We start from the raw sequence: 27,480 nt of genomic DNA on the forward strand, positions 1-27,480 counted from the left end.
TCCTACCTCTCTCTTCCCCACCATGTCTACCCCCACCCACTCTACCCCCAGCCTACCTCCACTCCTTACCCCCACCCACACAACCCTTGCTACAACCCACACAGCTCACTGCCACTCTCTACCCCTTTTCATTCATCCTCTCACTTTATTTCTTACCCACTCACACTCCATCTGTCTTGCTCCTATTTCCTCTTGCTCATCGATGGCACCCTCTCTCAATCGTTTCCTCCCTTGCTCTATCTGCCTTCCTTCTCATCTCTTGCACACCCACACCACTTATCGCATCTCCTTAGAAACATTGCAAACCTCCTCGCACCCTGTTGACTATAAATGCAAAATGCAAAGAACAGCAGTAAACGACAAAACTATTGGCTTTCCCAATGCGTGTTTGCAGTGTTGCAGGTGTACATTTTATTGAGTAATAAATCTGACTAGTTGGCATCCTTTTTTAACAAACCCTAATAAACAAGTTTATTTTAACCCTCAGGATATGTGACGTTTCCAGAACACAACTCGGTCCACCCCTATACAATATCAGGAAATTTACCATTTGCCTTATATAGTACTTACCTTTTCATTGCTCTCCTTTTAGATCCGTCATCTGCAACATTATCTACATATGTTCTCTTGGATCAGCCAAAGGCTGTCTCCCTCTCCTAGGGGAAGATCATTCCCCCATCCCTAGTGCGTTTCTGGGGTTCGCAGGTGCCCATCCACTGTCATGCAATCAGACTAATGGGTTATATGTAAGAAACCGACAAATGGTGGATTCCTTCAGCTTTGATCATTGTAATAGGGGCTTTAATTATGCAATTTTAAAACTGAATTTATTTCCCGTAAAAGGATGAAGGACTAAGTTGGATCTGCTGGAATTTGTGCCTACAGGTTGGACACAAATCTCTGAAGCACTTACCTATGTGAGCTCTCTCAAATAGATAACTGTAGGTTGCTAGCTTTTAATTTACTTTTCCAGTGGATTGTATGCGTTTCGTTAGCCCCTTGATTTTACAAAGATGACATTTTATTCCATTGATATTTTACATGGACAACCTGGTGACTTTTTTTAAATAAATTAACTTTTTTTAAATCAAATTCACTGTTAAAACCTAAAATAAAGCTTAGAAAGCAAAGACAAGCCAGTTTCCTTTGGACTATAAACACATCTATTGGCTTTAATATAAATCATCCAAATATTTCAAAACAAATATTGCACATACATAGGTAAAATGCTAAAATGCTGAACTCATGATGCGGTCAACAACTTTTGTACATATACAACTTTCATGTATATACCCAGATTCAGGGTAGCTGTAATTAAACAGTTATTTGGCTGTAATTATACAGTTATTTACATAATTAAGGACGTGGACACAAAAATAGGTAATGGCTCATGAGAAAATTATAATTGGTTTGAAAAATGTGTTCCCTTGTGTTGTTGATAGAATTGCAGCGTGTGCTATAAGGGAGAGACCATTATACAACCAGGGTAACAGAAAGAAGGTTCCTCAGAGCATCCATTGCACATACATGTGCATTTGTTAATAATTCAATTAGTCCCACAGATGGTAAACAGAAATAAATGTACACAGTTGGGATGTTTGATAACCTGGGCAGGTTTCCAGGTTTGAAGGGCTAAACAAGGACGGCAGAGCCATCTCTTAATCTTATTAGTCTGTATATCCACTTTATCTAAAGCTTGCAGAGAACTGCAACTAGAACAAAGGTAACAGCACAACTAGGACAAAATAGGTTGAATGATTATGGGGAACAGAAAGGACCAAGCACTAGCATCATTAGATGATACACCTCATAGATGCAGAGCCACCCGCAACCATTGATCATTCAGGATTTGATACTGCTACTAGAAGATGGGACAAGATGTTCGATCATTCAGGAATATTAAGCAAATGTGAAAGGGTGCGAGCCCCCTCACAGTAACGATGAACGGCTGCGACGAGATGCAACATTTCACAGGTACCATCAGATGTGACATTACAGAACCTTCATCTAATGTGACAGGATAGCACACTACAAAACAAACAATTGTGAACGGACATGACAGATTGCAACATCTCACAGGCACCATCAGCATCTGGAACTGGATAGGACCTTCCACTGAACACAACACTCCGCAGAAACCAGATCTGACATTCCACATGGATCAGCTGTGCTAGGATCAGATATCCCATATGCAGCATCACTACTGGCAACATAACATCTCACAGGAACAATCGGCATGTGTGACAGGATCTGAATCAGTGGAAATCAGTATTGCCAATTAAATCTTTAACAGAAAACCCCTCATGTGCGCTTCATTGTTCTAAGCTGGAACCTTCCTCCTTGCAGACACTGTACACGCATATTTCCAATGCTTTAGCAACCATGAAACCTACAGCACAGCTCATAAGGTTGCAGCTAAGGGATCCGGAGCTGGGTGCAACGCAATACATTATATACTTTTCCACTTCTAAAGATCAGCTATAGTCCGATGTAACATGGGAGTTCTATTTAGTTACCTGCCCTGGAGTGGTCATTTTAAATGTTTAATATGCTGGAGTGGCTATTTTAAATGTTTAATATAATTGCAGAGAACCATATGTGAACCTTGGCATTCACAAAGGGTGGTATTTACGCCTCATGGAAGCACTTTTTTAAGAGTGTGAGCTCAGGCAAGGGGCTCTAATAAACTTTTCATATCAATTCACTGTGTAGCCCACTCGGTTACAGGTGGTCGCAGTAGGGGGGAATCACATTACTGGGAACACCAGTAAGCCTAGCCAAGATTTCATTTTATGTATTAAAAGAACATGTCTAGCAGTACTACTGTGATTTCTCCAAAGCATGACCATGGAGCGCTGTGCAGTCCCAAGGGCTTGTGGGAGTACATTGGCATAACGGCAGCGCTGGATCCGCTGGCCCCAGTATCCAATGCACGAGTACAAAGTTTGGAACAGCAATGAGGATACAACTTATTGAGTCGCTGTGTGAGACAACTCTTGGAAGATAAGTTTCCCTTCGCACAAGGGCTTTGTGCGAGACCTGGGAAGGAATACTTTGGCAGTGTTGAAAAGGCAGAAAGAGAGATGGCTGTATAGGGGCACCTGAGGGAATAATTTAGCCCAGGATCAAGCACAGGATAGAGTCACCAAGTGAATGTCAAGAACAGCACTAACACAGAGTCCGCTCCAGTGTCTTCCCACTTGCTGAACGTTGGGTTATCTGCAGCACGGCATCACAAAGGGGAATGCTCTAAGATATCAGACATGTATTACATATTTGGTCCAATAACACAAAGCAACCAGTAAGAGCTTAGCTATTATAGTCAGCCTTTTTTTTTTTACAAAACCATTATTTTCCTGACTGCCCTCAAAACTTCAATCACCATCCCCCAATTGGCATCCAGTACAGATCACCACACAAAATGCAGTCCAAGTGGAGGGGGGCTATGGTCATTTGGCATACAGGTGGAAATCTCGAACTGGGAAATTGGGAAATTGTTCTTACATGTTTCATGTCCAGTGCAGGCACACTATCCAACACAAAGGCTGGAGTAGGTGTCCGACATTAAAAGTGTGATGCAGCATAGGCGAGTAACAAGATGTAAAGTCAGTTTGTTTCCTCTTGGCTCCTTTCTACAGGTCCACACTGCAAACAGAACTGGGCTTCAGAAATACTTGCATTTTAGGGAGCACATGGGAGATACCAAGGCCGACATCCTGGATGGAAAAAAGACGCTGTGCATCTTGGCAAATACCTAGATGTACTAGTAATACATCATTTAATGATGCTCCGTTTTTTTTTTTTTAACCCTATATCCAACTACTGTTTGTAGCAATGAATACTCTTTCAGCACTACATGCTCCACACATTAAAGTTTCTCAAAGAAGCATGTGTACAGTACAGGACACCAGCTAACTAAGCAGATGAAACTGAAGTCATTGCAGGTTTTCGTTTCAACACTAGAAGGAAAAAACAATGACACAAGATTAACCTGGAGCTCGGAGGAAGCAAAAGGCACTTTTGCTGAAACTGCCTGATCCAGGAATGGAAGACAAACTGAAGTATCAGGTGTGCTAAATATCTCCTTTTCCACGGAAGCTTGTAGACGCGAGATGTCCTTCAATTACCGGAGTTCAACATCTTGGTAGCAGGAGTGTCCCATCTCAAATCAACTATCAAGCCAGTCATTCTTTACTTGCAGTCCATAAAGGTCCAGGTCATGTAAAATCACCCCCCAAGTTGTTTTGGTTACAGATTTTTGTCCTGCACCTTCAGCGATTAAATGGAATACCATTTGGGAAGCAACAATGCTGTGGATCCTCTATGGTTGGCGATGATCACCTGTTATCTGGCAAGACGCTCAATGTACTACGATCCTGAGATGGATTCTGCTGGACAAGAACGGCATTACGTACGTGCCTATTCTAACGCCGCTAAACCTGGCTCGTCAATTTGCTTCCTTAAGTTGATTCGGGCACACTTTGGACATGCAGTGGAGTTGTCATAAAAGCAGTCTCTGAAAGATCAAAAGACAACGACAGACTAGAAGTCACTTGTTTACATTTGGACAATCTGATTAAAGAAAACACATTCAGAATACTGAAGCAATATATCTATGGGGGTTATTTTGGTTAGAATATATGTAGAACAGAAAATAGCTCTTGAAGTACAAAGTACATTACCATACATCAAAATAATATTTTGGAAAAAGAAAAAAGAAAAATACATTCATATCACACACACAGAAGCCCACATATCTCAACTGGAATATACAAAGAACGTGCATTTAGACCGTTCAGAGTTGAGGATCAAAAATAGGAGCAACCTTTAAAGCCAAGAAGAGAGATTCAAGTTCTTTAGAGTGGCAGAAAAGACATTTTCCAAATGTGCATTACTTAAGTTTAAAAAGAAAGAAGAAAAAAAGACAAACTTGGCCTACAATTCCTGAATTTGTTCGACTCACAATTGTAACATTTGTAAATTTGCCGAAATAATGTATATGCCAACATTTAAGATTTAAAGAAACTATGGATCTTGAAATATGGCCAATCTGTAGGGAGATTGCAGTACTGGGTGATAGCTCACAGCTAAAGGGCTAGTTTTCACACGAGGCAGTCTGCACTTTGCCAGTTCAAACCTCGGAGCAGGCCCAACTTAACCTTTCATCCCATCAGGGTTATCAATCGTGGGCTCCGGTTATAAAGATAATTACATCAGGAGCAAAGGGGGCAAAGAAGAACATTAATGCCACTTATCATTCAAATGGGCTATTGATAACACTGGCCATTACAGGCTGGAGGTATCGGGCATACAGTGCGTTGTAAGAAAAAATAAAGTTTTTATTAGGTGAAGGGGACATTTTCAATAACATCACACTGAAAGAAATTAGAAGTATACAACAGAAACAATCCAGTAAAGGTTTCTTTTATTTAGATACTTACTGTCGATTTTTCGACACTGAGAAAGATAATGGATCTCTTTTCTCAAAATAAAAACATCCTGAGAATTGCTACGTATAGAGGATTTAGTGTACGCTGAAAGGCATTTTTAGCAAGTGAGCTGTAGAACGGACCACTCCAGATCAGTCAACTTTGAAAACCACTTAATGGCATTGGATCTCCATAAACAGGATTGCATCAGGAGTAAAGAGGCAATGATGAACATGTTTATTTTTGGTTCGCCATTTACAAGTCAAAACTATTGTATTAGAGTACAGATGAGGAGAAAAGGCCTATGAGGAGGGACACGGCTTGTTTGGTGATAAACCCACCCATTGAATGCCCATCGTCCTACTTTATTATTTTATTTGTGCATTTATAGCAGTGCACTGAGCCCCTAGGCATCTGGGCCCTAGTTACATGGGAAGGTATAGTCCAAGCAGGTGGTACATGACAAAAGTAGGTAAACAGATGAGTCTTTAGGGTTTTCCTGAAGAGTTGGTCTCAGAACGCAGGTGAAGCAGAAGGTTGTTCCAGAGATTGGCCACGACAGCAGGGAAGCTTGGGCCACCTGCTCGTTTCTGTCTAAATCTGACAGTAAGTAGTCGTTGGCTGTTCTAATCCTTATTGCCATTCCCACATAGTTCCTGCCCTAACCCGCCCAAAGCTGCCTGAGAGTTAATGACCGAGTTGTAAACGCGTTAGTGGTGTAATAAAAATGTCTTAACTAGGTCTGCTTTAAGTCACTCAATTTATAAGCACTATGCTTGTTCTTAACTGAAGTCCTGTTAAAAACAAGCATTAGCAAAGCCATCAGTTTTGGCCTGTGTATACAGATTAGGCATTTGCCAGGCACTGCCATAAGATAACCAGGTACTCGCACCATTTTCACCTCCTACCATCTTTCCATACCTTCACAAAAGCAAAATGTTTTGTTATTGCCTATTGCTTGTTGCACATGTGGGAAGGTTTCTAATATGTTGGTATTATGAGATCAAATCTGCTCCAAAATGTGATTTCATGAACAAAATACTATTTCTCTGTGCCTCCTAGCTATGGATATATGATATGATATGGCATTTATAATGCGCCTGTACACAAGTGTTTCTAGGCGTGACAAGACAAGGAGGGGGAAGCAGAGGGAGGAAAAAACAACAATCTTACTAGGCCTTGTGTGATTCAGATCGCGCAAGTGCAGGGAAGGGGATGGGGAGAAGTGACAAAGGGTGGGGGGGGTGTTGGAGAAGTACAGGTAATCAAAAAGTGCAGCCAGTGGTGGTAATCAGAAAGTGCAGCCAACACGGTGGCTCATAAGTGCAGAGAGAAGGGACTGTAGAGTTACAGATACAGACCACAATTGCTGGGGGAGCCAAGAGGCAGCGCAAGGTGCAGATGGACAGACAGGACCTGGGCCCAAGTTCAGATGGTGGCTAGGGGACCAGTGCGTGGAGCAGATGTGTCATCAGCAGGCGAGAGGAAGAGAGAAAGCGAAAGCGAAGAGGAAGGTCTTCAGTTGCTTCCTAAACCAGAGGTGGTTCTGCTCAAGTTTGAGAGAGGCAGGGAGGCTGTTCCAGAGGGAGGCCCGTAACCGAAGAAAGATCTGCCCCCAACTCTGTGCTTGGAAAAGCGACTGACCCTCAGTTAGATGTAGTGTGGTCCCAGGCTCCAGAAAGCCTTGTGGACAATGCAGAGGTCTTGAACTTGATCATTGCTGCCACTAGTAGCCAATGAAGAGATGTCAGGGCTGGAAAGATATGATTCCTGGGCTTAAAGCCAAGGATAAGTCTTGCAGTCCTGTTCTGGATAAGTTGTAGAGGACAGAGAGTAGAGGCAGGAAGATTTAGAAAGAGGCTGTTGCAGTAGTCCAGCCTAGAGAGGACCAGAGTTCTGGAGACAGTGAGCCTCTGGGGGAAAGTGAGGAAAGGAAGAATACCTGAGGAGGTGCAGCTGATAGTTAGACTTCTTAGAGACATCAGAGATGTGAGGATAGGAGAGGTCGGAGTCAAAGATGACTCCAAGGTTGTTAGCCTCACAGGTAAGAGTAGGAAGAGGGCCCCGAGAGAGGGGAAAGGAGGAAGCTGGTGTTCCAATGAGGAGGATCTCGTTCTTACTGGCATTAAGGCAAAAATCATTGACGCGCATCACTCCTGGACTGTGGACAGACAGGAATGAGAGAAGGAGTAGAGGCGGCCAAGGGGAGCCTGAAAGAGAGCTGGGTGTCATCCACATAACACTGAAAGGTGGAGCAGAGAGCAGTGATGCCGTGGGCAAGAGGTGCCAGGTATTGGTTGAACAGCCAGGGAGAAAGGTTAGACCCCTGGAGAACACCACAGGTAGAGAGAGATAGAAGAGAGGAAGGACCCCAGTTGGACCTCAGAGGGTTGATCAGTGAGAAAGGAGGTCAGCCAGGCCAGGGACGGATCAGTCATACCCAGGTTATCACAGAGGCGATAGACCAGGATGGCATGGTTGACTGTATCAAAAGCAGAAGAAAGATTGAGGAGAATGAGGACAGAAGGAAGGTCAGAATCAAGGTTAGAGAGCAGGTCTTCAAGGATGTTCAGGAGAGCAGTTTCAGTGCTTCTGGCCGCTCTGAAGCCAGACTGATGGTCATGGAGAAAACCAACAGATTCAGTGTGAAGGTTAAGCTGGGAGATTGCCAGCTTTTCCAGGTGTTTGTCCAGGAAAGGGGTGATGGAGATCAGACGATAATTAGCAGGAGAGGAGGGATCGGCAGAGGGCTACTTAAGGAGGGGGTACACAAGGGAGTGCTTCAGGGGCGAGGGGAAGGTTCCAGTGGCAAAAGAGTGATTGTAGAAATCGGCCAAGGCTGGAGCAAGGGTGTCATTGTAGTCCTTGATGGTTCTGGACGAACAGGGAAGAACCTGTTTTGACAAGACTTTTTAAAGACCGGCTCGTCTAGAAAGGTTGGCTGGGGTGAACAAGGGAAAGGAAGAGAAGGGAGGAGAGGTGGCCACAGGAAGGCCAGGAGCGGAGGAGGAGGGAGAGGGTGGACAGGATGTCTTAGTGATGAAATGAGAGGCCAAGGCCGTACAGAGGGCCTGGAAGGGAACAGGAGAGGTAGAGACTGCAGAAGGATTGGCCAGCTCCTTGTAGATTTTGAAGAGTTCGCCCAAGTTGTTGGATGTCATAGACACACAGGATTGGATGTGTGCTCTCTTCTTGGCTAGGACAGAGAGCCTGTACTGTCTTTGGAGCAGGCGGCAGGCCAGTTTGTTAGAGGGTGCATCTGTTGCTCTCTACTTCCTCTCTGCCGCCCTGCACTTGCGTTTAAGGGGGATGAGGTCTGAGTCGTACCAAGAGTTGCACTTAGATTTGGGCTTCAAGTGAATCCTCATGACAGGGGCAAGTACATCAAGAGTGTCCGAGATAGAAAGATGAAGGTTGAAAAGGGCTGTGTCAGGGTGTGAGTCAGCCAAAGGTGCAGAAGAAGGCGAGAAAGTGGCAGTGAAAGCATCCACTGACACACGGTTTATGGGTCGGATGACCGAGAAGGTAGGTGTCAGTGCTGGAGTCAGCTCGGCCTGAGGGGTAGAGAGAGAGAGAGAGATGGGAGGAAAGGAGAAAGTGATCACTCCAGGAGAGAGGAGTGGTCAGAGGGTTGGATAGGGGGAGTTCTGAGGAGATCAGAATATCCAGGGTGTGCCCTGAAGAGTGAGTCGGGCCAGAGGGAAGAATAGAGAGAGAGTTGCAAAGGTTGTGAAAGAGTCCTGAAGAAGGACAAGAAGCCTCCAAGTGGATGTAAAGGTCTCCAAGGAGGAAGAGGTAGAGGTGAGGAGGAGAGGTCTGCCCACTCAGAGTAAGGCGGCTACCTGGGCAGGCAGCGGTAGATAGTGGCCACAGTGAGAGAAAGGCCAGGAGAGAGAGAGTACCTGCAGACCAGGCATGCGCCTGCAGACCAGGAATTAAAAGGAGTAATCCTGCATAGGAATGATAGAAGCAGGGATCCACTCCGGGAATATCAAGGCTACACCCCGACCGGGACGGTTGGTTCTGAGCACAGAGAATATCTTGTAGCCATCAGGAAGGAGTGTTTCAAAGCTTGTGACAGAACTGGCCGTGAACCACATCTCGGTCAGACCAAGACCATCCACATTGAGTTCTTTCAGGAGACGGCAGATGTCAGAGGAGTGTTTGACAGCTGAGTGAGAGTTGAGAGTAGCAATGTGCAGCAGGTTGCCCCCTTTGAAGGACTTCAGTGGAGAGGTATAGGTCAGAGATACGCCCTGTAGAAGTGTTGAAAGTGCCCTAGAATGGGCAGAGGAGGAAGGAGGAGAGGGCAAGGTAGCCAAGGCAGAGGAGGACGGAGGGGAGGGCAAGGTAGCCAAAGAGGAGGAGATGGGTGCCAGAGAGGTGGCAGATGAAGAAGACAACAGGGTGGCCGGAGAAGCAGCTGTGGCAGCCGTAGAGGAGGCAGAGAAGCCAGAGAGGGGAAAGAAGGAACAGCAGGAGAAGAAAGGAAGTTGATAAGGCGTGGGAAGAGTCTATCAAAAAGGAGGAGGTTGGCCTGAAGGCCTTGGACCAAGACAGCACCATTTAGGTAAACATTAATGATGGCCTTGGAGGAGTGGAAGGGGGTGAAGAGGAAAAAGGAGAGAGAACAGAGACTATATGGGGGTCTATAGGCCTGGTGAGGAAACGACAAAGCGGATGTCGGTAAGGATCTGTCTGGAGGAAGCCCTGGTGTAGGTATCAGCGATACAAAGGCCTGTGTTGGAGACCAGGATTTCCCTTTTGAACTTCTTCCTGCCAGACTTCGTGAGAAGGATAGGATAGTCGATAGAATAGCAGTTAGAGAAGATAGGAAACATAGCACCATAGAGGGTGCAGAAGGGAGTGGGGTGGGAGGAGAGAGAGTGAGTGGGGTGGGAGGAGAGTGGAAGTGGGGGGGACACTAGGGAGGAGGTGGGGACACTGAAGGAGGGGGGTACATAATAGACAGAACAGTGTCGGAAACAGATGCAGTATATAGACAAGTCCGTTGCCAATGAAATATAGTAAAATGGACAAATCAGGGATGCAGGCAATACAATGTAAGCAAGCTACCAAAGAGAAAATAACGAAGGAATGAACGATCACTTAGGAAACCTAGAATAAGGAAGAAACAGCAGGGATGAAGGGACTAGAATCTGAGAAGAGAAACAACCATGGATAACAAGAAAGCCAAGGAACAGAAACAACTGAGTAGGAAACCTAGAGGAAAAGAATGAACACAGCAAATATGCAGGAAGTAATACCATGGAAAACAAAAACCCTAAAAAAACAGCAATAACCCGGGAGCCTACAGGAAAAAACAAAGAGCACAACAGGGATACAGGCAATAAAGTAACCAACAACCACGTAGAACAAACCTCAGAACAGTAAACAATAGGTCAGAGGAAGTGGCTAGGAAAGGAGAAGGGGGCTAGGAAGGGGAAGGTGAGGGCCTGCAAGGGGCGTGGGCGCACGCAGCCTGCAAGGGGCGTGGGCGCACGCAGCCAGGTGCGAGGGAGCACCCGCAAACGAGGGTTGCGAGTGGAAAACGCACAGGCCAGGGTGCGAGTGAACGCACATGGCCTAGAGCGCGAGGACCGCATTCGATCGAGGATTTCGATGGAATGTGCGCAGCTCCGGATGCGAGGTAAGGCATGCAGCCTAGGCTGCGAGGGAGCACACGCAATCTAGGATTGTGATGAAATACGCGCAGCTTTGGATGTGAGGGAACACACATGGCCTAGGATGCAACAGCGTGCAAGGAGCATGGGGAGTTAAGGGGGGGAAGGAGGTCTGGTCGCAGGGGGAACAGCAAGCGTGAAGGAAGAGAAATGGCACCAGGTCGTTGGTGTTGCGAGGAGTGCAGCAAGCTAACTATCCTCGCAACCTCTTACCTGGCGGCCACTGACAGGAGGTGAGGTCGTCGACACTCACTGTCTACGCTGGAACCCCATCGCTGCCAAATACCTGGATCGCTCAACAACGCATCCTTAACATTACTTTCTTTTTATTGTACACAGTTTAATAACAAACCTTCACAATTGCATCACATAATTACACACAAAAACAAAATACATTTCCAAATTAATCTCAAATATCAGTCTTTAAAAGTATTAAAAAACCCTTTGCACCCAGATACAATTTATTTTGCCCAGTTTCCTTTCAAAGGAAAATGCGTGTTACAAATTTCCAAATACAAATATTATAAGCGTAATAAACAGTTCATCCTGATTTCAACAATTCCAATTTGGGTAAGAATTTTAGCACAGCAAGGATGATTGAAACTGAATGTCCACACAAAATCCATAACCACAAATTTCCTGAAATTTCCTGAAAAGGCTAAAAACATTTCCCAAAATGTACAATCTGAAGGGCTATCAAAGCTGGCCAATCTAAAACCAGGTGTTGCACATTTTCAGTTTTCTTTACATTTTTACCGAATTTGTAAAATGCTTGTTCCCTAGGCAACTTACTCCTCCTGCACACAATTTCTCTCATTTGCGAAACATTAAAACAGAATCTCATAAAATTAGCCCTGTGGTTGTCATCAGGAAATCTCAACAAATAAGGTTCCACAGTACCAACTCTTAGACCTCATCCCCAATTGCAAATAAAGTGTATGCCTGCCCAATGCCTCCTCCATTTGTATCCAATCCTTCAAATTCACCACTGTTTTAACCTTAGAAAGATTAGATATTAGGGTTTAATTCGTCAGATCTAGCTCCGGAAGCCAACAACAGTCCTTGTATCAGAAATCCAGAGAACTTATTGGCAGCGGAATACAACTTCGGAAATCCAGAGAACTTGTTAGAAGCAGAATACAACTCTGCAAATAGGGTGTTTGGTAGGGGACCTAAAATGTTCCTATAAAAAGGGACAGCTGATTCCAAATCACCCTACTTTTAAAAGATTGCAGCCCCAGTTCGTGGTATATAGCAACACGTGGGACACATTTCGGAATATAGTATAATACTTTGCACCATACAAGAGCCTCATAATAATCAATCTCATCTAAAACCCAATACTTCGAATCCATAGATACATTTCAGTATGGCCTTACCAATATAGAACTTTAGTACAGGCATCAGGGAGAATGTAACAGATTTCTTGTTAATCATAATAATTTGGCCTGCTAACATAACCACTTTCCTTTTGATGTTCTCCCTATAATAATTCTTATTCAGACAAGCAGCAATAGGAAATCTCAAATAGATGAGATTATCCATGATATCTGGTCTTACCCTTTCAATTGACTATGTGAACTTACAGGGTTTTTTACTTTGAGAAAATCTTATCACTTTCGTTTTAGATGGAATTTTAATCAGCATGTACCCATAAACTGAACAAAGGCATTAATCAGGTGTTGAAGAGCACATGATTTTAATAGCTCCTATTTTAGGGGCAACAAAAGCTACTTGGCCAAAAAATAAAATCACCAATGTCAGAGGCATAAAGATTAAAAAGGCAGGGTGCAAATACACACGATTGCCTCAAACCAGATAGTGTATGTACTTTAACACACTCAAATGATTCAATTCCACCTGGACAGAAGAGCCGGAGTGTAGAAAGATCAATATATTAGGAGATCAAATGCTGAAGAGATCCAGGGAAACCATATAGATGTGGGTTGCTTTTTTTCTACGCTTATGCCTGCAAACAATTGACCAAAAACCCATTACACTCCATCCAAACTATACAGCGAAAAACCGGTTTGCTTTTTGTTTGGACGTGCACAAACCATCACCCATGACTCAATTTCTTTTAGGATTAATGACGCGAAAACCTTGCTAATAGCGTCTAGAAGCGTGATGGGGCGATGATTCTTAGGCTGGAATCTATTATCCTTTTTATAGATCGGAATCACAGTGGCAGACATCAGAGTCTTCGGCTTACCGATTATATGCATAAAAAATATAGATATTATCGAAGCTCAGTTTGCAGGGGCCTGTTTAAATATTTTGTTGGATAACCAATTCAGCCCCTGTAGAGTTACTTGCCCTATTAGTAAGAATGTAAATATCCTCAACCATAAAGGCAAGACTCCATGTTGAGTCTATGTAATACTACCTACATCCATAATTCCCCACTCACTTTCCTAAACAGGCCAGCAAACAATTCCACCCATACATCCTCCAAGATGGGATTCGTCTGACAAACCGAATGTTGATTTACTAGGGAATTGATAACAAACAAGATATTTGTTTCAGATTTTCCTGGCAATTATAGACAGCATAGCCTCCCCATCCCTTTGGAGAAGTACAATAGTGGTAGGATTTACATCAGTCATGTAACTATGTTTTTCTTGTCTTTTCAATCATTCAATACTATGTATATCCGCACCACTACGTCTATTTTCCCTGATGACTTTCCTACTTCATTTATTTTGATCCTGCACATCCTCAAAGCGTTGGTGAGCAGATGCAAGTGAATCTAGGGCACGTGACCTAAGCCCCACCTACCTTCTTAGCCCTGCATCTTCCTTTCTGCACTTAACTCTTAGATCAAGGGTGTCTCTCAACTGGGCATCCAAAGAAAAGGGCAATTCCTGTTTAGACCCGTTCAGGATGTGAGGAAACCAGGCCCGAACCCTTGCTCAGACAACAGGTAAGTACGCACCAACATGTGTTTTCTCCCTACTTCCCCACAGGCCATCCTATTACCAGGCAACGCGAAAAACATCGCCCCTCCTCTAAGGCATTGACTCCTCAATGCAGCAACCTCAGCCACATCTGCCTCAACCCCATCAGCAGCACCCCCCCACTGTCCACAACACAGAAGTTCATGCTCACCAACGTCCGTTCAGCTATCAGCCATGCAGCAGATATCGCCGACCACATCACTACACACAACCTTGATGCCATCTACATCATCGAGACCTGGCTGACACCCACCCCCACCCACATCCTAGACGTCCTTGTCCCGACGGCTACAGCATCCATTACAGAGACCAGCTGAACCAGACAGGCAGAGGCCTTGCAGTCATCCACAAGACCTTGTGGCCCTGCACCAGACGACGCTGACAACATTGGCTCCTTCAAAGTCCTCTCCTGCCACTTCCTGCTCTCCCCGATGGACAGTCACCTTCCACCTCATCTACAGACCACCCAAAACCTGCACTGCCTTCATGAGACACTTAAGCAACCTGGTCACCACCATGCCCCTCACATACACCAACATCTTCCTAGGCGACTTCAACCTCCCAGGCAACAAGGCCACCAAACTGATGAAGAAAGCTCTCCTCAACCTTCGACGCCCTCAGCCTCACTGCACTGCCTTCCCTCCACTACAACTCTCCTCTCCCGCCTGACTGGTCTGACCACCTGCTTGTGCCTTTCACACATCCTGCACACCACCCCAGTCAAGCCATCCCAGCAGAAACCCATCCGACAAACCTTCAGGTCTTTCAAGAACTTCCCGGTGGAAGGTCTCACGGAAGACATCGCCAACCTCCACCTCATATGGACTGAACACCCCCAACCATACTGCAACTCTACTGGAAGCACTCAACGCCACCCTCTCAGCCTTTATCGACCGACACGCGCATCTCAAACAATGCACTTGCAACCCACAACTGTCAGCACATTGATGCACACAAGACCTCAACCTCACCAAGAGAGTTATCAGGAAACGAGAAAACCTGGCACCGCTCTAGGACCACATCCTACCTGACACTCCTCAAGGAACTTCCGAGCGACCTGCCGACAACACAGCCAAGACCTATAAGAATACATAGCAGAAGCAGAAAAAAAGCAGAGCCCTCTTCAAAGCGGTCAAGCACCGCGTCAACCCGCTATCCGACCCTGGCATCACAGTCCATCAAAAGATCCATTGCCATCAACACCTTAATTGACAAAATCAGCAGGATTCGCCAGCACAGATACCAGCTCTGAATCCACAGACCCACCTGATGTCCCTCCTCGCAAAATCTCCACACCCTGGACAACATTCAAGACGATCTATAGAGGACCTGGTAGAAACCATGGCGACCCTCAAAGTCACTTCCTATACAGACATCCTGCAAGCATCCATTCTCACAACCCTCCCCTCTGAAACTCTCCTTCCTTACCTGAAGATCATCAACAGCTCCCTAACTCAAGGCCCCTTCCCATCCACCCTGAAGACAGGACAATCCTCCCTCTACTAAATAAACCCACTCTGGATCCCGACAACCTAGGCAACTATCGCCCCATCGCCCATATTCCCTTTCTAGGTAAGATCAACGAGAAAGCAGTGGCTGCACAACTGCAGCATCACATCGACATCAACAATCTCTTCCAAACCTACCAATCCTGGTTCAGACCCAGCTGCAGCACTAAGACGGCAACCATACAGGTAGTAGTCAATGCCCTCAACATCCTGGATGACGGCCACCCCTACCTCCTGGTTCTACTCAACCTCTTGCCCACTTTCAAAACAGTAGACCACCAGGCGCTCACGGACACCCTACATCGGTGCATTTGGATCAGTGACCTTGTCCTACACTGGTTCAAGTCATACCTCGCCAACTAATAGCAGTTTGCTCTGATGGATTCCTCTAGATCGTCAATGCTACCCATCACCTGTGGAGTCCCGCAAGGTTTCATCCTCTCCCCAGTGATCTTCAATCTATACATGAGTCGCTGGGAGCCCTCCTAGCCACACACAACATCCACCAATACGCCAAAGACACAGGTATACATCAAGATCAACTTAATCAATGACATCCACAGACTCAAAATCGGTCTCTCGCTGATCCAGTTTTGGATGCCCAGTGCATACTTGATATGATATGATGACATTTATAGCTCGCCTATACACAAGTGTTTCAAGGCGCGACAAGGCTAGGGAGGGTAACAAAGGGCTGACAAGACAACGATCTTACTAGGCCAAGTGACATTGAGATTGCGCAAGTGCAGGGGAGAGGGAAGGGAAAATGTGCCAGGGGAAGGGGAGGAGGAGCAAGTGCAAGACGTAGGATCAAAACATTGAAAAGCAGGTGGCAGTGCAGGGGTTAAGTGCAGACAAGTGTTAGATAAGTGAAGGTAGGGGGACTGTAGTGTTGCAGATACAGCCCCAAGTGCAGGGTTGCGAGGAGGCAGTGCAGGTGTGCAACTGGGAGGGCAGGGATCTGGACCCGTGGTTTAGAGGGTAGCCAGGTAACCAGTGCAGTATCAGACAGATCAGCAGGGAAGAGGAAGAGAGAAGGCAGAAGCAAAGAGGAAAGTCTTTAGCTGCTTCTGGAACCGTAGATGGTTCTGCTCAAGTTTCAGAGAGGCACGGAGGCTGTTCCAAAGGGAGGCGCCAGCCGAAGAGAGAGATCTGCCCCCAACTCGTTGCTTAAAAAAGCGACTGACCCTCAAGGAGTTGGAGGTGGAGGTGGAGGAGCAAAGAGCTTGAGTAGGAAGATATTTCCGAAGAGAAAGCTGGAGATATTTTGGTCCCAGGCCGCAGAAGGCCTTGTGGACAATGCAAAGGGTCTTGAGCTTGATCCTTGCAGCCAATGGGAGCCAATAAAGATAATTCAGTGCTGGAGAGATATGATCCCTGGGCTTGAAGCCAAAGACAAGTCTTGCAGTCCTGTTCTGGATGAGTTGCAGAGGACGGAGAGTAGAGGCGGGCATATTTAAAAAGAGGCTGTTACAGTAGTATAGCCTAGAGCATGGGTGCACAACATACGGCCCGCGGGCCAGTTGCGGCCCGCCATGCTGTTTTGTCCGGCCCGCGAGGCAAAAACACTTTCCTAATGGAGGGCGGCCCGCAAGCAGCATCGGCTGCCCTCCATTAGGAAAGTCTTTGTTGTCTTCCGGGCCGGACAAAACACTTTCCCTCATTGGCTCAGCACACACGCACCACGTCACTCCTACAAGCCACTTAGTGCGTGTGTGCTGCACCAATGGAGTGCCAGCACTACGGCTGGCGTGGCCAGTAAGGCTTGATGCCGGAAGGCATTTCAGCCTTGCTGGCCACGCCAGCCTTAGTACCACTCACCTCGCCAGCCTTCCAGCTTACCTGCCTTCCAGCACGTCCGGTAAGTGGTTTGTGTGTCGGGTCTGTTCTGCTGTATGTTTGTGTTGTGTATGTTGAGATGGGGGGACGGGGGACGTGTCGGATGTGTATGAATGTTTGTTTTTGAGTGTTTGTGTTGTGTATATTGAGATGGGGGTGGGGGGGCGTGTCGGATGTGTATGAGTGTTTGTTTTTGAGTGTTTGTGTTGTGTATATTGAGATGGGGGCGTGTCGGATGTGTATGAATGTTTGTTTTTGAGTGTGTGTTGTGTATATTGAGATGGGGTAGAGGGGCGTGTTGGATGTGTATGAATGTTTGTTTTTGAGTGTTAGTGTTGTGTATGTTGAGATGCATGTATGGGTGCATGCTTCAGAGTTTGAGTGCTGAGTTGGGGGTTTGGGTCTGTATGAGTGCATGCTTGAGAGTGTGTGCTGAGTTGAGGGGTGGGGGGTTTGGGTCTGTATGGGTGCATGTTTGAGAGTGTGCTGATTTGGGGGGTGGGGTGTTTGGGTCTGTATGGGTGCATGTTTGAGAGTGTGTGTGCGCTGAGTTGGGGTGGGGGGTTCGGGTCTGTATGGGTGCAAGGTATATGCTTGAGAGTGTGTGCTGAGTTGGGGGCGTGGGGGGTTCGTGTCTGTATGGGTGCATGTTTGAGAGTGTGTGTGCTGAGTTGGGGGGTGGGTGGTTTGGGTCTGTATGGGTGCATGCTTGAGAGTGTGTGCTGAGTTGGGGGTTCGGGTCTGTATGGGGGTAAGGTGTATGCTTGAGAGTGTGCGGAGTTGGGGGAGTGGGGGGTTCGGGTCTGTATGGGTGCATGTTTGAGAGTGTGTGTGCTGAGTTGGGGGGTGGGGGGTTCGGGTCTGTATGGGTGCAAGGTGTATGCTTGAGAGTGTGTGCTGAGGTGGGGGGGTTCGTGTCTGTATGGGTGTATGTTTGAGAGTGTGTGTGCTGAGTTGGGGGGTGGGGGTTTTGGGTCTGTATGGGTGCATGTTTGAGAGTGTGCTGATTTAGAGAGTGGGGGGTTTGGGTCTTTATGGGTGCATGCTTGAGAGTGTGTGTGCTGAGTTGGGGGGTGGGGGGGTTCGAGTCTGTATGGGTGCATGTTTGAGAGTGTGCTGATTTAGAGAGTGGGGGGTTCGGGTCTGTATAAGTGCATGCTTGAGAGTGAGTGTGCTGAGTTGGGGGGTGGGGGGGTTCGGGTGCATGCGTGAGAGAGTGTTTTGGGCATAGTGTTTGGTTGCGGGTGAGGGACAGAGGGCATAGTGTTTGTTTGGGGGGTGAGGGACAGGGGGCATAGTGTTTGCTTGGGGGGTGAGGGACAGGGGGCATAGTGTTTGGTTGGCTGTGGGAGCCATGGGGCATAGTGTTTGCTTGGGGGTGAGGTGGCCATGGGGCATAGTGTTTGGTTGGGGGTGAGGGACAGGGGGCATAGTGTTTCCTTGAGGCGTGGGGGCCATGGGGCATAGTGTTTGGTTGGGGGTGGGAGCCATGGGGCATAGTGTTTGGTTGGGAGTGAGGGGGCCATGGGGAATAGTGTTTGGTTGGGGGTGAGGGACAGGGGGCATAGTGTTTCCTTGAGGCGTGGGGGCCATGGGGCATAGTGTTTGGTTGGGGGTGGGAGCCATGGGGCATAGTGTTTGGTTGGGGGTGAGGGGGCCATGGGGCATAGTGTTTGGTTGGGGGTGGGAGCCATGGGTCATAGTGTTGCACTCAAAGAGTGAACTCAATAATAAAGCTAAAACAGGCACAGTTAGGAGATGTACATCCTTTGCTTTTTTGAGAAAACCTGACTCAACGAAGGCCATACTCCTCTTGGGCAACCCAAACAGCAAACTATAGCAGTCCAAAATAACTGAATGTCCAATCAAGGGTCAATAAAATATATATAATTTAATTAAACAGACGATATACAATAACTAAATCGAAATAAATGATAACAATGGAAAATGTATAGTACAAAATGTAAGTTTGAAATGCAATAAAAATCATTACCCCTCAAAAACATTCTTTTTCCATGTGTTTAATACAAATTGGGGGTTGAAAAAGCCTCCTGACATGTCCCGCCTACCGCCCCGCCCACTTTTACTTTTCGGCCCACTTTAGCCCTCATGTAAGGTACTTTCGGCCCTCTGTCAAAATCAGTTGTGCACCCCTGGCCTAGAGAGAACCAGAGCTCTGGAGACAGTGAGCTTCTGGGGGAAGGAGAGAAAAGGACGAATACCTCCGAGGAGGTACAGATGGTAGTTTGAATACTTAGAGACGTCAGAAATGTGAGAAGAGAAGGAGAGTGTGGAGCCCTGAGGTTCTTAGCCACACAGGTGGGAGCAGGAATAGGGCCAAGGGAGGCCGGCCAGAGAGTGGTGGGAAAGAGGGGTGCAGGTGTACCGATGAGGAGGATCTCAGTTTTACCGGCATTCAGGCAGAGATAATTGGCAGCGCACCACTCCTGGATTCCAAACAGACAATCCAGGATGAGAGAAGTTGAAGAGGCGGCAGAGTGGAGCCTGAAAGCGAGCTGGGTGTCATCCGCATAGCAATGGAAATTGGGGCAGAGAGCAGCAATGCGGTGGGCGAGAGGTGCCAGGTATTGGTTGAACAACCAGGGAGAAAGGTTAGACCCCTGGGAAACATCACAGGTGGCGTTAGAGGATCTGTGAGGGTCGGTCAGAGAGGAAAGAAGTCAGCCAGGCCAGAGCATGATCAGTAATACCCAGGTTATCACGGAGCCGGTTGAGCAGGATGGCATGATTGACCGTGTCAAAGGTAGAAGAGAGATCAAGTAGGATGAGGACAGAGGGGAGATTAGAATCAAGGTTAGAGAGCAGATCTTCAAGGATGGGGGGGGGGCTGCACTGACTATAGCAACCTATCGAGGCAATGTGATAAGGAGCAGCCACACCAAGGAGCGCACAAGCAGCAGGGAGGGCAGGAACTACCCTGACATGCAAAAACTGCAGAGTACGTTGCGCAGAGTGGCCAAAGCCATATAGAGGGAAGAGCACACTGGCACAGCTGTCACCGATAGCAGGGGGGAAGGAGAGTGGGAGCGAGGAGAGGAGCACATGCCCCCAACGTAGCGTTTTAAGGGGAGCAGCAAGAGGGGCAGATAGAGCGTTACCCACCGGGTGGGGGCGCTGCAATGGCAAAAGAGAATGGGAAGAAAATGCCAGTACAGGAAAGAATAAACACTTTTACTGTAACCCCCCAAAGGCCCCCTGACTAGTGACGCAGGTGTGAAGGACACTGGATTCAGTACACCACAGGCCTCTCCCACACAGTGAACTTTTGGCTGCTATCCAGGACTAAAGATTCTCGCTTGAGGGCAAAGTGGATGCAGTAGGGGAAGAGTTGAGCTTTCTGCGACACAACCTGTAGAAGATGTCCACTAGAGTGGGGGAAGCGGAGGAAAGTATTTCAGAGATATGGGACATAATGCAGCCAATGTAGAAGGATATTCAAGACTTGAAGAGCAGAACAAAGCTTTTAGAAGATAGGGTGGAGGACGCAGAGGGGAGGGCCTGTAGCAATTATATAAGGATACTGGGCCTCCCAGAAAAGATTGAAGGCCCTTCCATGGAGCTGTATCTTGAAGGATGGTTGACAGAGTGGATGGGGCCATCACAGTTCTCAGTGGCACGAGGCCACTGCATCCCGAGCAGAGGGGGAATCCCTATGGCCCATCCCAGACCAGTAATAGCCAAGTTGCTAAACTATTGAGATACAATACTACAGATATCACGGAAGAAAGGTCCTGTCATGGTAAATGGCTCTAGAGTAACAATGTACCCGGATTTCACGAGGGCAATGCAGAAGGCTAGACAGTCCTTTGAGGAAGTCAAGAAACAGCTAAGGGAGGTGGAAGTCAAATACGCCATGCTGTTCCCAGCAACTCTCAGAGTGGGGATATACATTAAAATTTCGAAATGTAAAATTACACATCTTTTTTTTCAAATGAGGGGGGGGGGGGGAGACCAATTAGCCCCCGTCCCCTCCCCCACCACACCTCTATATTTCTTAAAAATGTCCCCAAATTTGGAGAAATAACCGCAAAAAAGATGGTCACATTTCTCCTTACAAAATGTTTGGGAGGACTTTTTCTGCAGATACCCAGAGTGGTGGGTCCCAACGGTGTGCAGTTCATCCACGCCTTGCAGGCGGCCTGGTATTGGGCAGCCCAGGAAGTAATGGGCAGAAGGAAACAAGCATGAGAGGGGGTTAGGAAGCTGCCGGGATATGAGAGTGACCAGCTGGGGATCAAAACTGGCAACCAAGGAACTATGTGATCAGAAGAGGATGGAGCTTATTATTGAGGCCTGCAGATGGCCTGGGTATAAGTGACATAGTCGGAGCGGAGCTGGAGAACTGTGACGAGCACGCACCCCCTAATCGGCCACCTGTGGGTGAGGACGTTTATTATTTTGGCTTTTGTTATAGGGCGACAGATGCTTCAGGCTGGGGGGGAAGCGTAGCGAGGGATGCGGGATGTTCTACATTTGGTTACAGGTTTTCTCCGTGCACTCATCCGGGAAGGGCATACATTGTCAGGGCCGGGATGGAGGGGTCAGAGATGCTGTGCGCGAGATAGGAAAGGCGGAGGGGGATAGGTTGCAGAATAAGTCCTTCAATTGCATGTCATGAAATGTCAATGTGCTCTTAGATTAGTACAGCAGTGGGGGGTGTTTTGGAATATCAACCATCAGTGTCCTGCGCTAGATAAGCAAAGGTGGCAGCTGAGCAGTGGAGTAACGAAGTGATAGACCCCCTACTCCGGTAAGTATAAGTAAGTATATAGGGCTCAGAAAGAACCCTGCTCCACTTCAGGTCAAGCGCCACAAAATAAAGATAGTACAAGAGGTTGTTGGATTTTCATGAAGTATATTTAAACAGACAGTTGCCCTATAGAGACACGTGTTTCGGCGAATCACTCGCCTTTTTCAATCAGGGCTAATTGGTGAGAGATATAGTTCACTTGTTCAAATAGGGTGGTGAATTTCATGGGGTCAATCCCGCCTCACAAGAGGTGGTCTCCTTCACAAGCGTCGGCGTCTGACGCCATGAAATTCACCACCCTATTTGAACAAGTGAACTATATCTCTCACCAATTAGCCCCGATTGAAAAAGGCGAGTGATTCGCCGAAACACGTGTCTCTATAGGGCAACAGTCTGTTTAAATATACTTCATGAAAATCCAACAACCTCTTGTACTATCTTTATTTTGTGGCGCTTGACCTGAAGTGGAGCAGGGTTCTTTCTGAGCCCTATATACTTACTTTTGCTCTTAGATTAGATCAAACGGGGGCATAATGCAAGAGACTCAAATGCTGGGAATAGTGTGTAACATTTTGGGAAGAGCAAGATATTCAGAGGTGGAGCATGCAGGGTTTACACCAGGGGATCCAGGGGTGGCAATTCTAATCAGGAAATCGCTGCCCTTGGTGGTGCAGAAGGTGGAGAGGGGCCAGTACGATCCTTGTGAAAGGCGCACTATGGTGGGAAATGCTGTGTATTATGAATGTTTATGCCCCGAATCTGCAAGCGGAGACATTGAAGAGGGTGCAAGCCCTGTTGCCCAAGCATGGGGGGATGTCACGCTGGTGGGGGGGGGACTTAAATGACACAGTGTGTCCTACGATCGATAGGAAACCATATAGGGCGCTCGGGGGGGAGAAGGGGGAGTCACATCCTCCGTCAAAGCTTAATTCCTTTACAGAGACAACATGGTTGTGGGATGTATGGAGGGATATGCACCCTGGGGAGCAGGGCTTCTCCTTTTTCTCCAACCCACACTCGTCCTTCATAAGATATGATATGGCATTTATAACACACCTATACACAAGTGTTTCAAGGCGCGATGAGGCAAGGGAGGGGAAACAGCGGGAAGACAGAGACAGTGATCCTATTAGTGAAGGGGAGGGTGGAAGGGGAAGTGTGGGGGGAAGGGGAGGCGGCAGTGCAGTACATGGGATACCAGAAAAACAAAGACATATAATATATCAGATTGATAATATTTTTCTCCCGAGCACTATGGTGGGCAGGGTAACCAAGGCCAGGCTCCTCCCATGGGTTATCTCAGATCATGCCCCCTTATGTGTAACGTTACAGGGAGCTGAGATGCGTCAGAGGGGGAATGGTGGTTGAATGCATACCATCGGAAAGACGTGCGATTAGTGGAGGCTCTGAGGGAGAAATCCATAGCCTACTTTCAGAACAATCAGTACAAAAAAGAAGGTGGGTGAGGGCGCACTCCCGGTCCTGGTCAATTAAACCTGTTGCAAAAAATAGGTAGCTGGGTCACATCCCAAAATGGACAAATATTCACAGGGTTAGATCCCTTCTGCTGAAAATCAGGTACTCAGTATTAACAGGGTTAGATCCCTTGCTGCAAATCAGGTAGTCAGTATTAACAGGGTTAGATCCCTTGCTGCAAATCAGGTAGTCAGTAATAACAGGGTTAGATCCCTCAGCTGCAGTTCTGTGGTCTGTGGTTGTTCTCCTCCTAGCGCTTTCTTATCTCAAATAATCATCAGGGAGGCTGTTAAGCAGGTGTGTCTAATTAGACTCAAAGGATTCTGGTAGCTGTAGTGAAAAAAGTTTTTTTCTGTTCAGGTTGCCAGCAACCGACACCCCTCCAAAGCACAAGTCCTTCCCAAATTTGGGGGAGGGGAGAGAACCATCTTTATGATTCTCCAAAGTGGGGCACAGTCACCCCGTGGCGCTGCCTCTGGAGCCCGGGACTCCCATAGCATTCAGTACAAAAAAGAAGGTGGGTGAGGCGCGCACTCCCGGTCCTGGTCAATTAAACCTGTTGCAAAAAATAGGTAGCTGGGTCACATCCCAAAATGGACAAATATTCACAGGGTTAGATCCCTTCTGCTGAAAATCAGGTACTCAGTATTAACAGGGTTAGATCCCTTGCTGCAAATCAGGTAGTCAGTATTAACAGGGTTAGATCCCTTGCTGCAAATCAGGTAGTCAGTAATAACAGGGTTAGATCCCTCAGCTGCAGTTCTGTGGTCTGTGGTTGTTCTCCTCCTAGCGCTTTCTTATCTCAAATAATCATCAGGGAGGCTGTTAAGCAGGGGGATTTAATTTGGGGGAGGGGAGAGAACCATCTTTATGATTCTCCAAAGTGGATCTAACCCTGTTAATACTGAGTATCTGATTTTCAGCAGAAGGGATCTAACCCTGTGAATATTTGTCCATTTTGGGATGTGACCCAGCTACCTATTTTTTGCAACAGGTTTAATTGACCAGGACCGGGAGTGCGCGCCTCACCCAGCTTCTTTTTTGTACTGAATACTTTCAGAACAACATTGGGACGGTCGAGAGCCACTCCACACTCTGGGAGGCGTACAAAGCAGTGGTACGAGGAAGGGCAATGCAGGTGGTTAAACAACATTTTAGGGAGCACAGAGTAAAGCTCGATGTGCTGGAGCGGGAAGTAGAAGCTGCAGAGGCAAAGATGGTGCAGCATGGAACGGACGCGAACAGGAGGGCCCTCACCAAGGTGCAGCAGCAGTACAGATCAGTGGCCTGGGACGAGGCGAGGGCAGCTCAATGGGATAGGCAGGTAAGGTTTTTGACGTGGGTGACAAGTGCGACAGACTGCTGGCGTGGTTGGAAAGAAGGGATTAAGGGACGAGGTGGCTGAGGGGGATTAGAAGGGCAGATGGGTGCTCGATTCCAAGAGTGGAGATATAGCGGAGGCATTTGCGGCATATTACGCAGTTATATTGGGGCCAGTAATTGGGGACGTGCCCAGGATTGTGGGATATGTAAGAGACGGGGCTGCTGCAGGTGACCCCCGAGCAAAGGGAGACGCTGGACCCAGACCCCAACGGGGAGGAGATCCAATTAGCAATTAATCAACTCCAATCTGGGAAATCCATGGGTCCAAATGGATTCCCTGCGGAATTCTGGAAGATGGTAGGGCAGGAGCCGGTGTAGATAATGAAGGCCATGTTTGTGGAGAGAAGGGAGAGGGGGCATAATACCCAAGGACCTAAGGCAGGCGATGATGGCAGTATTTCACAACGAAGGCAAGCCGCCAGACCAATGTAGTGCATATCGCCCGATCTCCCCTATTAACAGGGAGGCGAAAATACTGCCGAAGGTCATAGCCAACAAACTATTAACAGTCATCAGGGCATTGATACACCCAGATCAATGCGGGTTTGTGCCAGGTAGGGCCACCAGGATGAATGTCAGATGCTTACACAATGCACTGAGTGTGGCTTCCTCCCTCAGTGGACCACATGCAGTGATGGCGATAGACTCGAAGAAGGTTTTCAACTCCGTGGGGAGGGAGTATTTGTGGGCAGTAATGAAGGGGTTCAGCCTTAGACCGAGGTTCATAAGCTGGGTTAAACTTTTATGTATCCATGCGGTGGCCATCGGTAGCATGAATTTAGTAAACCAGGACCCATGAAGGGAAAACTGTGACGCAGCAAGAATAAGCAGAATCTTGGCGCTGAAAGACCTGTAACGCTCACCTGGTTGCCACGGGGGCGCTGGTCTAGTCTGGATTGCTGTGGCCTCTTCTAGCGTGATGCGCAGGACCCGGAACACCGATTGGACAGGACCTCCAAATCATGCTTGCCTGGCCCGTAGGAATATCCTTCTGCAGATGAGAAAGGGGATTAACAGTCTGCAGAATAGTGTGCTAGCTCCCCCCTTTCCCCCTTCGTTCCTCTCTAACTTCCTCCAAACCCCGGTTTAAGCTCACCTTATGGTTTGGAAGGATGAACTCTCCATCCTGCTTCTGGTGCAGGGGCGCGCGTTCGTCCAGTTACTTCACTGGTTTTCAGAATGGCGCTGGCAAAATCCACTTGACTTTCCTGAGCGATGCGCCGTAAGTATGAAAGTTCAAGTGAGGCCCCCTTTATGTTGTCTTTCTAACCTGTGATCTGTCCTTTATTTCAGGTGCAGAATGAAGGCGATGCGTCGAGGGGTTAAACAGCCAAGGTGAGTAGTGATGAGGGTGATCCCTCTAAATGTCCTTATTCCCCAGAAATGTCTTGTCCTTTTCCCATAGGGGCCGGGGTACGGTACCTGCCAACGGGGCGGCGCCGACCCGAAATGTGGAAGAAAAGCCAGTAAGTATTATGGCTGTTAATCAGGCTTTCCTTCTGTGTTCCTTCTGCTCACCTTTTGTTTCTTCCTCTCTCCCCTAGGTGCAGAGATGTGGCGTCCGATGCTGACAGCCGCGATGGAGCCGGGAGATGTCTCGAGGACAGGTGAGTGAAGCGTGGCGCTGCAGCGAGCAACGCAAGGCTTTTAAATGGAAGTCTTTCTTCAGGGATGCTGGCGAGAAGATTCCGGATGCAGGTAAGAAGTTTGAAATAGTCCTTGGTTTTCACCTTTCTCTTCTCTTCCTTCCTTGCAGGTCTTCCAGGTTCGAGGCGGGCGTGGCTGGAGTCCAGGAGCAGACACGGTGAGCGTTAAGCTGCAGGAAGCAGAACAACGCGAAGCATGAGCTGCTGTCTGGGCGTGGCTTAAATAGCCTTCAAAGAAGTCCCAGGTATGTATCCTTCCCCAACTAGGTATGTATCCTTCCCTGGCCACGCCCGAGTGAAAAAATAGTCCCTATGAAAAAATAGTCCCTTTCAGGTCTCAGGGAGGCCTGAAGCGTGCAGCATGGGCTGCATCAGGTAAGTGCACAAAACACCTCCCTTTATGAGCCTGGCACCAAAGGCGCCAGGACTGAGTCCAAAGAGCCCCTATAAGGGGCCGCTGGGCTTTTACCCGAGGGCATGATGCCTGCTTCCGGGGGTGCTGGGCCTGGCCTGGTGCTCCGGGGGTAGGCATCATGACAGCACTCCCCCCCCAAGGCCCCTCCCAAGGTCGTTCCTTCTGGAGGTTTCGGTTTGTTTGGGAAATTCCAATGGAACCTTTTTACCAGCTGAGGTGCATGTACGTGATCACTGGGTTCCCAAGACCTTTCCTGAAGCCTGTACCCTTTCCAATCAATTAGATAGAAAAGTTTTGATTTTGAGATCTTAGAATCCAAAATGTTCTTCACCTCGAATTCAGGCTCCCCATCTATCTGAATCTGTTCTGGTG

At 47.5% G+C, this 27,480-nt stretch overlaps 1 protein-coding gene across 5 annotated transcripts in view; it reads right to left on the reverse strand.

Annotated features, from left to right (window-relative positions):
* Window positions 1-27,480, reverse strand: part of DEF8 (differentially expressed in FDCP 8 homolog) — a 641,504-nt gene that overhangs the window by 117,676 nt on the left and 496,348 nt on the right. For 4 of the 5 annotated variants that reach the window (XM_069635560.1, XM_069635558.1, XM_069635556.1 and 1 more), the window contains one exon: window positions 1,141-4,516. The exons of the other annotated variant lie outside the window; for it this stretch is intronic. In XM_069635560.1, coding sequence (XP_069491661.1) covers window positions 4,420-4,516 — 97 coding nt within the window. In that variant the 3' untranslated portion in view covers window positions 1,141-4,419. Of the gene's footprint in view, window positions 1-1,140; window positions 4,517-27,480 lie in introns of those variants that run through there. 5 annotated transcript variants of the gene reach the window in all.

This window comes from Ambystoma mexicanum, chromosome 1q (genome assembly GCF_040938575.1).
Source record: "Ambystoma mexicanum isolate Mex_15411 chromosome 1q, UKY_AmexF1_1, whole genome shotgun sequence".
NCBI lineage: Eukaryota > Metazoa > Chordata > Amphibia > Caudata > Ambystomatidae > Ambystoma > Ambystoma mexicanum.